Consider the following 15,147-nt stretch of genomic DNA (forward strand, 5'->3'; position numbering starts at 1 on the left):
TTCATTTGAAAACTTGAGATTCTATTCCCCGAGGTTCTCTTTACATTTTGATCACTAGTTTCATTCTAGTGGGGGTGTGGGGGTGTGCAATGAATATTTCTGCTTTCTCTTATTCAGAGGTAATAGTAGATGAAATGAAATCCCCAGACCCAAGATCGGTTGACGGACAAGTTATATGCCATTGGGTTTAATTTGACTTCTGAACTTGGACTGGTTGATTCCTTAGTACAGCACAGTCTGGCTTACCATTGAAATCTTAAGGGAAGAAATCTGCAGTGAACTCAATTTTCTGGCAGAGAAAATCAGGAACAGCCATAAAGCAGGGTTTCATTAGCCATAATTTCATTACTGTAGGTGTATGTAATACAATGTGCTGTATTGGTTAAGGCATTGGGCCAGGATCAGGGAGACCCTGGTTCAAGACCATCTTTAGCTGTTAAGTTCAGGGGATATCCTGGACCACGGGTCTCAAACTCACGACAAGCATTGCTGTCATATGATGTTTTGTGACTTTTTTTCCTTTTGTGGAGCTGGGGTGGACATGGCCTATGCATCCAGTCTGCGGGCTGCCAGATTGACACCCCTACTCTGGGCCATCATTCTTTCTTAGCCCAACCTTCTTGTGTTAAAGAGAAAAATTAGAGAAGGGAGTGCTATGAATGATGCCTTGAAAGGCAGCATATAAATCCTAATAAATAAAATGGGGGCTGCACAATCACAGTGCCAAGGGAAAAAGAGATCAAAGTTTGAACAGCTCCAACTATTTCTTGTCTTGGTGCAGTCATAAACTTGGTGCTAAACTACTTTGTCTATTACTTTCTGATGTGGGCTATAGGAAGGGTCTACCACCTTTCTATTTTACACTTTCTATTTAGATTTCAGTGCACTCCTGTTTCATTTTGAGGCATTCATAAATTTACCCTTCTAACAACGGATTCATATTAAGCATGAACTATTTTTTTCCTTTAAAATCTGATTCACATTATAACCTACCTCATATCTTACAACATCACGTATAAGAAACCCATTGCTGGATTGAATACAGTTGCCTTAAAACTGTCACGGTTTTCCAGAGTAAATATATTAAAGTGACTTATCAGATGAAACTGAAGCAATCAGCAAGCAGGATATGCATTTCAACAGAAGTGTAAAGGGGGGAAAAAGCTCTAACTTTATTATTAGTCCTTTGTCCTCCTGATTTTATTAGTACAGTGGATAAGCAAAAACAATAATTATTTTTCACAATTTTACCTATCTAAAGCACAGTCTGGCTTACCATTGAAATCTTAAGGGAAGTGCTTATAGCACTCCAAAGATAAGCAAGTCATTTCTTTTCCTTGTGGGACAGAAAACTCAATCTGTAGCTGATACACGCAGTGTGATCCGGCACCTTTTGCATGAGGCAAGGGAGCCTATGAATGAGCATGAGGAAAACACACAAAAAAGTTAAGCATAGAGGAGTTGCCCCAGCACAGTGAACGGCTGGCCTTTTTTCTCCAATAATCAGCCGCAGAAGATGCCTGAGGAAAAGCATAAAACCCACATAATGGTTTTCATTGTTCACCAGTCTCCCTGCCTCCTGAGACTCCCGCCCCATGCACACACTTTCACAGCGGGAGGATCAGCCCCCTGAATGAGCCTTATCCTCCCCCACCCCGAAACCCCACCTTGGAAACTGAGGATCAAGCATCTCAGGCCAAGCTACATCACAGCAGCACAAATACTTGGTTTTGCTCTGTTGGGTAGAAACAAGTAGCTGGACCTGCCAACTATTCCCCGGAGCCAGTTCTGCCTCCGAGGAGAATCTAGGCCTTCCCAAGAGCTGTAGTCTCTCAAGCCTCTGTTAGCATGTCTGGCACATCAAGCAGCTGATTCATGGGCATCGGGAGGAGGACCTGGTAAGTGCCCCCAAAATGCTCACACATTTCTTGCAGGAAATCCATCAGATAGAAAGTTATGTCTCTGTCGCTTCAACTGGATGAAAAAAAACACACCCATCTTTTTGGTGATGAGGATTGTCTTCTTTTGTTTCCCATATGTTTTCTGAGTTCAATAACAAAGGCAGACAAAGATGTCCTTCGGTTTCTTCCCCTGAGGACTGTCCTGCCACTTATTCATTCATAATACTTAACTTCTCTCTTTAGAATGAGGTGAGCTTTTTATCTTCCAAGGCTTGAGTTTTGCACCAATGTAGATGACTTTGTTAAATTGCCATCCCTTGAAACCTTGAAAGATAAAAAGTTCACCTCATTCTAAATAAGGAAGTTAAGTATTGTTAATTAATCAATTCCTATTTATAATAATTCTAGCTCCAGGCATTGATGACTTCATATGCACATTCATTCTTCTGTAACAATTGGTTACTTTCTGGAAATAATCTAAGCAATATTCTAATGGTAAATATTACATACCCGTGTTTCTCCGAAAATAGACCCAGTCTTATTTTCTTTTGGGATTGAAAATAAGCACTCAGGCTTATTTTTGGGGAGGTCTTTTTTTTTAAGTGCAGGAGGTGGTGAGCATGGGGGCTGATGGGAGTGGAAGCGGAGCTACCGCTGGCTCCACCCTTTCTGTCCCACTGTCTGCTTGCCCACTGCTGCAATGGACCAAGCTCTCTGCATGCCCTGGCCTCCACTCCCCTGCCTGCTGGCCCACTTGCTGCTATGACACTTCTCAGCTGCGGTGGGTGCTGAGCTGGCCATCAAATGGTTGCCCATGCTGCTGCTGGCCTTGCAGGGGCTCTACGTTCTCCTGGCAGGGCAGGTAGAGGCTGGGGCATGCTGAGAGCTTGGCCCCAATTGAGGCTGCTGTCAAGCAGACAGTGGGATGGAGAGGGCGGGGCCTGTGGTAGCTTCCCAAACACTTTTTGTCCAGAGGGAGATGAAGCTACATCTGCTTGCAAAAGGGACACTTTGAAACAGAGCTAATTGCTCTGTTTCAAACTGTCCCCTTTGCAAGTACACAAAGCTTTGAATCTCCATCATTTCTCCGTCTAGATGAAAAGTGTTTGGTTGTCTATGGGGCACTTGGGAATGGAGTGATTTGCCTGCCTCCCCCATCCCTCATGCCTGCTGCTGGTGGCACTGCGCAAGCTTCCCGCAAGCCTCCCGTGAGTCAGGTAGCCGCACAGCATGTCCAGCTTGACTGTCTTCTCTCCCGTGACTCTGCCTACATGCTTTGACATCAGTATTTGTGCTGTGCCAAGGGGCTGGTGGGCTGCGGCTGCTGCCAGACACTGTCCGCCCCCACGTGCTTGCCGCTGCTCATGCTGGCCACGCCCATACCTCCAGGCTTATTTTGGGGGTGGGTCTTATTTTCGGGGAAACATGGTATATGTTTGAGATAATGTCATACAATTTTAAGTATGAGAATTTTCAGAGATTTGTATCAATCCACTCGGGTGGGTTCTACTTACCTTTACTACCGGTTTGCAGTGGGCCACACGCGCACTCGCTTCACTCATGTACACTCGTGCTCTTTTGCGCATGCGCAGAAGGGTTTTGATGATGTCGGGGTCGGTGGGCGGAGCCTCCTGCCGGTTTTACTAGTGATTCTATAGAACCGGTGCAAACTGGGGGCAACCCACCACTGAATCCACTCCTTTGCTATGAGTTGATATATGGAGATAAGAGCTATTAAAGATGTAAATAAAGGTATAAATCTATTTACCAGCAATTAATTTTGCTTATTGTTCCATTAATATACTCATTATTATTTTTGCTGTGCCTTTTTTGGGAATCTGGTTTCTGGCAGGTATATATACACTCCTACATAGCGCTATTTATTTATTCATGTTTACATGTTGCAGTAAATATATGCATAAGCATATGTACATTTATCATGTTCACATATTGGAGGAAAAAGTCAGCAAGATTGATTTCAGCTGGAGGTAGCAAACTTAGTTTAATAAATTATAAAGTTTCAAACTATAAAAACTAGGTATTGGACAGGATTCTTTTTCTTTGTCTTCTCTTCCCATTGGTATGGATCTTCTTAAAATTAAGATCATGTTTATGTCAGGCAATATGGTGATTTCTGAAAGGACAAATCAAGTTCCAGGGAAAAAATTAAAGCTTTGTATATTCTCATTTGTAAAATATACATTGTACAGCTAATAAGAAACTATCCCAGGAATATCAATCTGGGATTTTATAAATCTTCTGAATTAATTCACATCATTTCTTGATACGTTTTTATAGTCCAAAATAAGATCATTGTTTATAGTAAGTTCAGTCTGAAGGCTTTTAACTTGCAGATGTATTGACTATGCATCCTTACACTTGTAGCAGAGATAAACGAGACAATTACATTAGGAATATATTGCAAGAAAATATACACTACGGACAGGGGTGAAATCTACTTACCTTCCCTACCGGTTCGGAAGTGCATGCAAGCATGTCACATGCGATTTTGGACCCTTTGCACATGCACAATGCCTGCTGCGCATGCGCAGAGGATAAAAAACAGGTTATTTCCTGGTTAAAACCAGGAAGTAACGACATCCTGTCGGATGGGTGGAACCTCATGCTGCCGCCGCTACCAATTCTCCGAACTACCCGTCATCACCGCTACTGGTTCACTCGAACCAGTGCACACCGGTAGCATTTCTCCCTTACTGCAGAGACATTTTAAAGAGTTTGTGCTAATGATATAATCATAGACAGAGCCAGTTTGGTGTAGAGATTAAGGCACCACAATGGAAACCAGAAAAGTTACAGTCCCACCTTGTGCAACAAAGTAATTAGGTGACCTTACCCCAGTGCAGGTGTGAAATCCAGCAGGTTCTAACAGATTCTGGAGAACCAGTAGTGGAAATTTTGAGTAGTTCAGAGAACTGGCAAATACCACCTCTGGCTGGTCCCAGAGTGGGGAGGAAATGGAGATTTTGCAGTATCCTTCCCCTGCCAAGCCCACCAAGCCATGCCCACCAAGGCACACCCACAGAACCAGTAATAAAAAAAAATTGAATTTCACCACTGCCTCAGTGTCTCTCAGCACTAGGAAGGAGACAAGGACAAACCTCTTCTGAAAAAAACTTGCCATGAAAATCTTCAGGGACTAACTAGCTAAATATGATGGATAGTCCCCATCATTTTTTAATCTCCGAAAATCAGATAGTTGCAAGCATTGACTATTCAGTACATCTTAATTGCTATTCTGTGGCTTAGTTATAACCATACTATACATGGGGTTGATAAAATATCCAAGAAAACAACCAAGAGAGCATCAAGGACACCCCCCCCATTCATTTATGCTAAATAGGATAGATTAAAAGGTCTGAATGAGATGGTGACAAGGACCCATAGGGAGCAGAGTTAGGGTGCTGCTGCGAGGTAGCAATGGAAGAATTTTCCTTTGTTCAGGAAGCCAGCCAAACATGTAAAAAGAAATTATAGGAAGCTGCCTTCTTCTTAATCACTCTATGCCCACTTAGTTCTGCCAATGATGCTGGGATAGGGAGGACAGCAAAAATGTTGATAGAGGAGCAGTAATGCTGCAACAGTGCAGAAAAGTTGACATTTGACTGATTGATGACATGCCATTAAGTCATTTTTGACTCCTTGTGTGATTCCTGCCAACCATGTAATACAGATGACAATGACATTTATTGCAGTTTCATTGCCGTGAATGTTAGCAGCTCTCAGATGTTTTAGATAAATCGTTCCACACCGATCTTCAAATATTAAGTATCAAGGGTTATACCTTTTCCATGCATAATATTTTACCACATTAGTTCTTCCCACGTCATTATGATTGAGGAATAAGCTGGTGTCAGGACTTACAACTCCAGCTCGTCTTCCTTTATGTGAGCTATTTATTGATATATACTCTGCCCAAGTTCAGAAGAAAAACTATTTATCATACCAGAGGATTTAACTGCTAAAGAACAAGGTCAACTTCACATTCCATTTTCTCCACTGATATGAATAGCAGACATTTCATACTCCTCCTGACCATCCATCAGCCTTTAATCTTTACTCCTTTTTCTTATTAAGTGTATTAGCATCACTCCTTTATTTCTGGATGTAGATGAATGGGGAAAGGTTGAAAGTATTTCTCATTAAGGCCATTTCTCCTATTGGGTAGCATTAAGCTTAAGAGGCTAAAAACAGTTACTGTATTGCCAGTGAATGCTGGCTACGTGCCAGCTCAGTCCAAGGACAGGATATTTAGAAACTGGGCTTTCCAGAAAGATAAAAACAGGGGTTTCCAATCCATCCCCCTCTGGATGAAATTAGAGTTTGCAGTTTCAAAGAATATATTTTGTATGTATGCAAAATATAGGCAAAATATCCAATATTTCTTTGAAGAGCTTTGTTTCTGTAAACAAAGGTGCATGAAGAAAAGTGGAACATAAATAGCAGTATGTGTCTGCTCTGGATCAAAAATAGTTAAGATGTGTGGTAATGTGTGATAGGACAATGATGGCAGAACCCCAGACACAACAAAACCCCAGTGATTTGGCACAGTAAAATAGCTCCTTAATGGTTACTTTGGTGATAAAACTGTTGTTGCTCTCCAAACTAGACCAGGATTAGAAATGGGGGAGTGAAGGGAGGAGGGGACCAGGGACATGCAGATAGTCTGATATATTTTCTGCAAGTTGGATAATTGGCTGTGTTGGAAAAACAGTTGTAATAAACAGGGATGTGTTTGTGACATACTGTGGTTGAAGTCAACAGCTTTAGAACAAATGTAAGCAGGGAGAAACTGGAAGGAATGTTAACATTAACACAAGGAGAGCAACAAACAACCAGTGAGTGAGAGGCATGCTTGAACTGGATGCAGTTCTAATAATAAAGTAATTAATCTCTGCGGAGAATCCCATGGGAAAAGAATTCACAGCCAGACAAGCAGAGAAATAGGGACTGGACCAGAACAGGGTTTGTGGTAGAGTATTGTTTTCATCTGAGAAGGAATGAACTACAGACCACAGGACCCTGCATCCTTGAACTGCCTAGAACTGACTGAATGAGAAATGGGTAGCTACTTCCAGTGATGGGATTCAACCAGTGTAACAACCAGTTCGTTGAGTGCTCCGCGCACACACAGTGCATTTGAAAACAGCTCTAAAATTTATCTTCTACTGCAGCCCCAGTGAGTAAAACAGCTGAGGCACAGCAATTCCCTCTGCCGCACCTATCAGTTGGGCTTTAAACAAAGGAAATATAGGTAGGTATAGCGCAGGGGCAGGCAGGCGGACCCAGCTGATCGTCGGAGGAAACCGGTTAGCTTTCAGCTGATCGTCGGAGCTACCAGTTCGCCCAAACTGGTCCGAACCGGCTGAATCCCATCCCTGGCTACTTCCCATGATACAGAAGTCTTAGAATCCATAGAATATAATTAGTGACATGACGTGAGCCTCCTGGAACAATAGTCAAAACCAGATTTCAGTATCTGATCATTCTCAGGGAAAGGAACATCAGACTGTCCTTTTGGTGCAAGGAAGGATATGACCTCATTTTAGCATGAAGGACAAAAATCTTCTGAGCCCCTGAAAGTGTAGATTTCTGAAGAAGTTTCAGTAGATAGCTGGCAATTGACAAAGTGCTTACAATGAAGACTTCAGGAGTAACTGCTCTTAAATGAATGTGCTGAATATCCCTCTGGTTTTTTTTTTTTTTCAAATCTCCCTGATCCTTTATGTAAGTAAACTTGTTATGATGTATTTGCTTAAAATATAAATTTAGAACAAAATTATGGTTTTATGTGTTATACTGGGGTTTATAGTAATGGATTCAGGTTCTGTATAGAATTTGCAAGTGAACACCCTAAACAGAATTTCAGAAACAGAAGTTTTGGATACAGTTGAGTGAGAGAATGCACATTATATTGGCAGGAATTCATTAAAAAATTGTGTTACAATTTCAGAACAAAGAATTAATAATATCAGTTATTAAATACAATAAGTAAATGTCATGCCTTTATTTCCCACTGGCAGCATGAACTAAACCTAGGAAAATAGAATGGATTTGAAAGTTTCACTGTTCCAAAGCAGATTAATAAAGCCGCGTAATGATGAGTCAGGGATTCATGGCATGGATTTGTGCAATCTCCAACATATTTGCAAAGGGCACCACTTTAAGGAAACTTTTTTGTGTTATTTTCTTGATAGTTTTTAGAGAAAGCAAGAAAAGACTAACATTTTGATTAAAGTTTTATTAAAGTATCTTCCAGGGCCGAAGCTGACATACAATGTTATAGAATATGGATGACCAGGAATTGGGGGCTTGTTACTATTTTATACATATTTGCTGATAATATATCTAGACAATGTACCATTTCATGCCAAATTTATCAGTATCTGAGAACCACCAGACTTTACCCCTCTATTTTTCCTCCTTCCTTCCAGCTTGTAACTGCAACCTGCATGCGAGAAGGTGTCGTTTTAACATGGAACTCTACAAATTATCTGGTCGCAAGAGTGGGGGTGTTTGCCTTAATTGCCGACACAACACAGCTGGTCGTCACTGCCACTATTGTAAAGAAGGCTACTATCGGGATATGACCAAACCCATCACACACAGGAAAGCATGCAAAGGTATGTATATCATAAGACCAATGCCCAACAGAAAGAAACTGCAGGATTACTCCTATCTTTTATCATCTCTGAGATCTACAAATGTTTTTCTTCCTGCAGCTACCCTTCCATTCCAAATGGTTGATTATCTGGGCATCAATCTCAACATTCCCATTTCTTTATTTACAACAATGTTCTCATCCATTCTACCTGCCTTATTTTTATGCACAATTGACTATTTACAAGCTCCATTTGGGAACACGGAAGTGGAAGAAAAGTGGAACCTTAAGGTCCTCCTTCACTTTTCCCCAAGCCTTTTTCTTGGGAGAAGAAAGTTGTTTACTGTCTCATTTCATTTATTGAGCTGTAGGATAATTGGAAAGACTGGTTTTTCTCTTCTACATGAAGTATGTGATATGCAAACTTGTGCAATCCTCTCTAGACCACTCCTTCAGTTTTCCTCTTTTTTTCAATTGGTCACATCTAAGTGAGATGGTTCAAATAAATAAATAAAGTCAAAAAATAAACAAACAAATCAGTGTTCGGAAGATACAAAATTTAGCAACACAAGAGAACAAGCTGTGAAAAGGATTGCTGGAGAAAAAAGAGGTCTGGGCAGTTTAATTCTGGAAGTGCCACTTGTCTGGATCATGACCTGTGTCCAAGAAACTGTAAAGCTTTTAGGACCAAAAAGATCAGAAGTCTGTTTTGTTCAATTTGTCCCAGCTTATCAGCCTTCTTTCCTCTTCTTTCCCCCTTCAAACACACAAGCAGAGACACACATATATAAATGTTGAATGGCTTGGAGCAGCTATTCAGAACATGTGTGACTTGTCAAGTAAAAACAAAGGCATGGAAAAAGGGACCTCAGACCCTGAAAGAAGAAAGACAAAGGTGTGAATGGATTGTTGAGGTTATTCAGATCAGCAAATGGGCCTCTTACATCAAAAACAGGAGTTTGCCTTCCCTCCCCTTTGCACAGGTGTGCATACCAGCAAACAGTAGGGTTCATTCACCAGGCTTAGTAATTGAGAGGACAAAGGGTGTTCTGCCAGTATACACAGAAATCTACATACACACGGGGAAATATTAAATCATTCATATAAAACTTTGTTCTCTGGGGGAAAAAACCAATTTAAGCCATTCAGTGCAGATTATGGAGAAACACCAAAAAAGCATTTAAAATCAGGGAGTAATTTGATGTAAGAATCTAATATTTCAGTGCCATTGTAGCTTCACTAAACACCCCCTAAATGAATGATTGTAAATTGAAAGCTGCCAGTACCACAGACTCACTTCATATCTGGTGAAAGAAAAACATTGTAGACTTTCAAAATTATTGCATCAATACAAAAAAAAAGTATTTCACTGTCCATTCACCAAATGTCTTATTGTCATCATGCTTAATAACTAGATACTAAGCATCCAGTGTGAATTTCTTAGAAGAATAGATTATCAGTCGTAGCATGTATTATAGGTAAGAAAATGACCACTTGGCTATGAGTATATTTCATTCCCGTCATATCAACCACACCATCACAAAAAATGTGCTGACTGTGAAATAATGAATACCTGCCTATGCCTGAAATTGCCTTTAAATCCTGTACTAGGCAGAAGGGTGGGTTAGATCAGGGTTTCTAAACTTTTTGCCATCACACTTCCCTTTAGTATATTCTTAATATACATGCCTCCCTTAACAACTCACACACCAAAATGAGCACAAACAAACACTGAACACAATGCAATGAAACATTGAGAAAGCTGGATTTATTGGAACAGTGTTACATTAAATGGTTCTTCACGCCTTCAACACTGGACTAGATGGTCCTCAATGTCCTTTCCCAATCTTAAAATCTATAGTTTTGTGAAATCAGAAATCCTGTCAGTCAGGCTTTTAAAGTGGCAAACCTTACATGGTTTTAGTCTATATATCTGCTTTCACTGACTCTCCATTGTGGACTGTCTTGGAGAAAATTCTTCAAGCCTGAATACATTGCTACCTCTAGTTAAAAGCATATTGTTTTCTATACTAACTGCAAATTAATACAAGGGTGAAAGGGGAGAAGGAGCAGAGGCCTGGCAGAAAGAGTGTTGGTGAGGTAAAGTGATTTGCATGTGGTGACTGTGAACCAGGAAACAGCAAGCAAGACATCCATTGTCCATTCAGACCTTCTTGGATAACTCTCTGCCCCAGAGCTTTGAGAAGATGCTGCTTTCCAGCCTAAACTATGATAGTTGGGACGACGAAGCCTAAAAGTGAAGTTGAGAGTCTTGTACAATTGACAAGCTGAATTTGGAAAATCTCTGGCATAATTACAGTCTTGTATTGTGATCCTATTTATGCTGCCCAGGCTCTTACAGTTTGGGCAGGGCCTTGCATTTTGGTGTAGAGTGTGTCCGTGGGAGGCAGCTGTATTGTGAGCCCCTTTCATTCATCTGGTAGAAAGGAAACATGCCCAGCTAATGTGGGCCACTCAGAACGGCCTGAACCTTTTGAATCAACTGGGATTTTTCAGCTGCAGAAGGCTGGGGGTGGGGAGAGAGAAACAGCCACACAGCTGAATGTGGGCACTGAGGGGGGAAGGGAAAGAAAAGGCTGCTTGACATCATGGCTTGGCAGCTTTGAGTCCTCAAGAGCAAGGCGGTTCAGAGAGACCAAAGGAATTCAAGCCTGCGGATGGAGGAAAACCACTTCGACACAACAGGCTGGATATTTTTCATGCTGCTCAGCCTTCCCGAAGGGGATAAAATGCTGCTTGGTAAACTGTTGGCAGAGCAGCGACAGCACTGAGCAGATATGTTTGGTAATAAGGCTGACACTTAATTTAAGGCTGGGTCCCAGACCAAGGAACAAAAGTTGCCCCAACAAAAGAAAGTGGGTCGCTTTCCTAATAAAAATGAGGGAGCAAGTAAGATGCAAAGAAAGAGAGAAGGGGGGCTAATGTTTCTTTCTTTCTTTCTTTTTTTAATGCAACAATCTGTGAGAATCTCTCCCTCATCCCATCTTAGATAATGTGGCCTTTAAAATGCAGAGTTCATTGTATAGTAGAATGTCAGCAACAAATAAGTAAATAACCTGCTATTCTAAGGGAATTCTTGTGCATATCTGCCATCAGCAACTACATAGATTAATAGTTATTTGAATGTGATTCGACAATCTTCCCATCTTTCAAGGATTTATTAATATTATTGGGGTTACATTTGAATACTTCTTTCAGCAAGGGAGTGTAGCTTAGATTTGGCTTGTATTTATTACACTGGAAATCAGCTTAGGTTCAAAAAGCCTTTTTCTGCTCCAAAGAGCTTGAATAGTGATGTGTTCATTGTTGGCCATGGGTCTTGTTGATCAGCTAGCTGCAGAGGACAGTGGATAGCTTCACAAGTCACACTTTTTGTGTGTAAGAGCCACACCCCCACTGTCCTTATATAGGGCTTACTAATAATACTTTTCAGCAAGCCAAGGCTTCTTGGATTTAATAATCGACCCTACCCAAGAGGTAAAATAAACTTCCAGTTAAGAAGAAATCAGCAAAGATATTTTAAGGAAGGAAATTCACTTCCTTATTTTTCTAACTAGTGTGTTAAAGTTCTAAAAAGCTAAAAAAAAATTCCACTTAAAGTGCAGCTGAAAATTTTGTGAACCTTTCTGAATGTTCAATATTTTTTAATTACCTTAAAGCAGTGCAGCTTTGGGTAATTTTCCTCAATAGATAAACGATCAAATATAATGTTTTTACACATTTGTGTAATTACGGTCTCTTCATCTAATTTTAGGACTTGTAGGGAGATCATGTTTTAGATCATATTTATGCAGAAATATTGAACATTCATAAGGATTTACAAGCATTCCAACACCACTGTATACACTGAATCTACTATCTGCTGTGGAGGCAAATATTCTGAGAACATCACATTTCTTTTAGTGTGAAGGAAGACTTGAAAATATGGGCAATGAAGTTTCTGTATTTTTATTTCCTGGGACTGAAGATTGTACAATGATGTTTTGCTTTTGCAGCCCAGAGACATCTAGCTTCTATATCCTCTGTTTTATACATTCTCAGTAAAATAAATTATATAGGTGGAAAAAAAATTACCTAGAACTGTTTAGCAAGCTCCATGCTGAAGCTTACAAAGCAGGGGGCTGGTTCACACAGAACAATAAGCTACAATGTGGTTTGCTCTTTTCTGCCATAGTGTGATGTGTAAACCCACCATTATGGTTTGGCATGATATGTAAACCAAGCCACAGCATTTGTTCAACAATTCTAATTAAAAATCCTGGCTGGTCAGAGTACAAGTCAACATCAGAGTATTTGACTTCTAGACAATTTTATAAAGTACCACAACTAAACAATTAAATGTTCTTAATCATAAGCCCCCGCACTATTTGCTATGTTACTTTTTTCTCTTTTGTCTTCCTCTTTGTGTTAGAGCCTTGCTGTAAAACAATATAAATGATTTTTTAAATGATCTTCACATAAATGGATGAAATATTTCCTACACAGTATATTTATTGAAAACTGAGACCCCTTGATATTTTAGTTTTCAACATGCATTCAATTGACTTAGACAAATGGCAACAGTTATGGGAAAGGAATTACAAATTAACAATGTCCACTGCATATAAGGAGAATCAATATAAAATGTTTTATAGATGGCATATGCCCCCTGAGAAATTGGCAAAAATGTTTAAAAACAAATCAGCTAAATGTTAGAAATGCCACCAGTTACCAGGTTCATATTATCATATGTGGTGGGCATGCCCTGAAGCAAAGAACTATTGGAATAAAATTAAATTATAGTTGGAGAAAATGATACAATGTATGGACTTAAAACCAGAGCTGTTCCTATTGGGTATCTTACCAGAGAAAATTAGTAAAGAAAATATATATTTGATTATACATGTAATAACAGCTGCAAGGATTGTCTATGCACAAAATTGAAAAGCAGAGAATATACCATCAGAGGGAGAAGTAATTAAAAAAAAATTAGATCGTGCAGAAATGAATAGATTAACTATGAATATAGAAGAAAGAGAAGACTCAGAATATGTTAAGATATGGAATCAATTTTACTATTGGTTAAAAAAAGATATAAATAAGCTTTAATAGAGATAGATAAAATATGTTATAACTAGAATATTAGATTAGTGGGAATTTTTTGTAATGGACTTGATGAGAACAAAGATAGAAGAGACAATAGAAAAGAAGAAGTTTTTGGAGATAACACTGAGATGTCACATGGAAGAAATGAATGATGTACTAAATGTTTGTTAAAAAAAATAAAAAACTTTTTTATAAAAAAAAACATGTAGAAACTGAACCTCTGGCATCACATTGTGTTTTGTTTTACCATCCTCCCCAATTTTAATGAAACTGCCTAGCAGGCACTTGGTCTCATGTTCAGCTTGTGCTTCTACATTACTGTCTAAATTGCATTATTTCCTTCAGTTTTTTTATACAGCTTCTGAGACTCCAAGTAAGCTTCTGGAAAAAAAATGTACATGACTGTTAGAAAACCACAAATCCCTGGGTAAAAACCATCTTAAACTCATCTCAGTTCAAAATGTATAAAAATCAAACGTCCAAGACATTTGGCTAGGACTGCCATTTTGTTTCCTTGAAGCATAAGGGATAACTTAAGAAATTACACTAACGTATTGAATGACTTGCACAATATTTGTTTCATTACAAGGGACTTATTAAAATTAATTTGCTTTAACAAAATTATTCTTTTCTAACCCCCTTACTCCCCACTTCAAAGTCCTCAAGATGATAAACCTTTTTTTTAATGTATTAAATTTCATTTATCTTATCTTGTTCTTTGGAAACATTTATGAAAAATGCTCAACGTGGAACAGCAAAGCACATACATGTTAGGTCAGCCCAGGCAATTAGTGCAACATGCTTGAGCACTAAAAGTTGTCCCAATGTTCAGTGAAGCCAAGTGCTACGTAAAGATAGTCTCTGTGTGACCCACTCGATGAATCTAATTTGTTTCTCTGCAGATGGCCATCCATTATCAAATGAATGGATGCTGAGGATTAGATGACAGGTAGAATACAGATTGTGTGATCTGCACAACTTTCTCCAATCCAATGTTCCACCAAAATAGAGACAATTATGGAGGAGAAAAGGGGAATAACAAAAAGTGCATTGTGATGTCACAACTCAAGCTCTATCACTTATATACTCTTGTGATATCACAATACAAATATTAAAAAATAGAGCTTGCAGTCATGTCACATCAGCTGTTTTGTTATTTTGACATCATCATGATTAGGAACAGATGCCTTTGCCCAGAAATTTTGAACTGCAAGTCTCATAATATCCCAGCTAGCATAATTCAGTTTGTTAATCTAGCCCTTGGTACTGTTTCATCCAAAGTTTGTCATTCCCATCATAACTCTAACATGGAAGGTTAGATTTTTTTAACCTTGTCAGATTGTGAAGATTCTTTTTAATGAAATATGTCAGAACTCTGATAAATACTAACTAGTATTATGTGATGCACCAAGTGAAGATGAGAATGGTGAACATTTCTTTCTTTTCATCCTTGGGGGTTATGAAGTTTTTAATAGGTGTTTTTAAAAAACCCAATCCTTCTGCAATTGCTTAACTTTTTAT

General features: G+C 39.3%; 1 protein-coding gene across 1 annotated transcript in view; it reads left to right on the forward strand.

Moving 5' to 3' along the window:
* Nucleotides 1–15,147, forward strand: part of NTN1 (netrin 1) — a 122,765-nt gene that overhangs the window by 57,806 nt on the left and 49,812 nt on the right. The window contains exon 2 of the mRNA XM_070934489.1: nt 8,354–8,542. Within this exon, the coding sequence (XP_070790590.1) occupies nt 8,354–8,542 (189 nt within the window). The remainder of the gene's footprint in view (nt 1–8,353; nt 8,543–15,147) is intronic.

The sequence above is a fragment of the Pituophis catenifer genome, unplaced genomic scaffold, assembly GCF_029215685.1.
Source record: "Pituophis catenifer annectens isolate HBS135680 unplaced genomic scaffold, rPitCat1.0.hap2 SCAF_2, whole genome shotgun sequence".
NCBI classification, from domain to species: Eukaryota; Metazoa; Chordata; class Lepidosauria; order Squamata; family Colubridae; genus Pituophis; species Pituophis catenifer.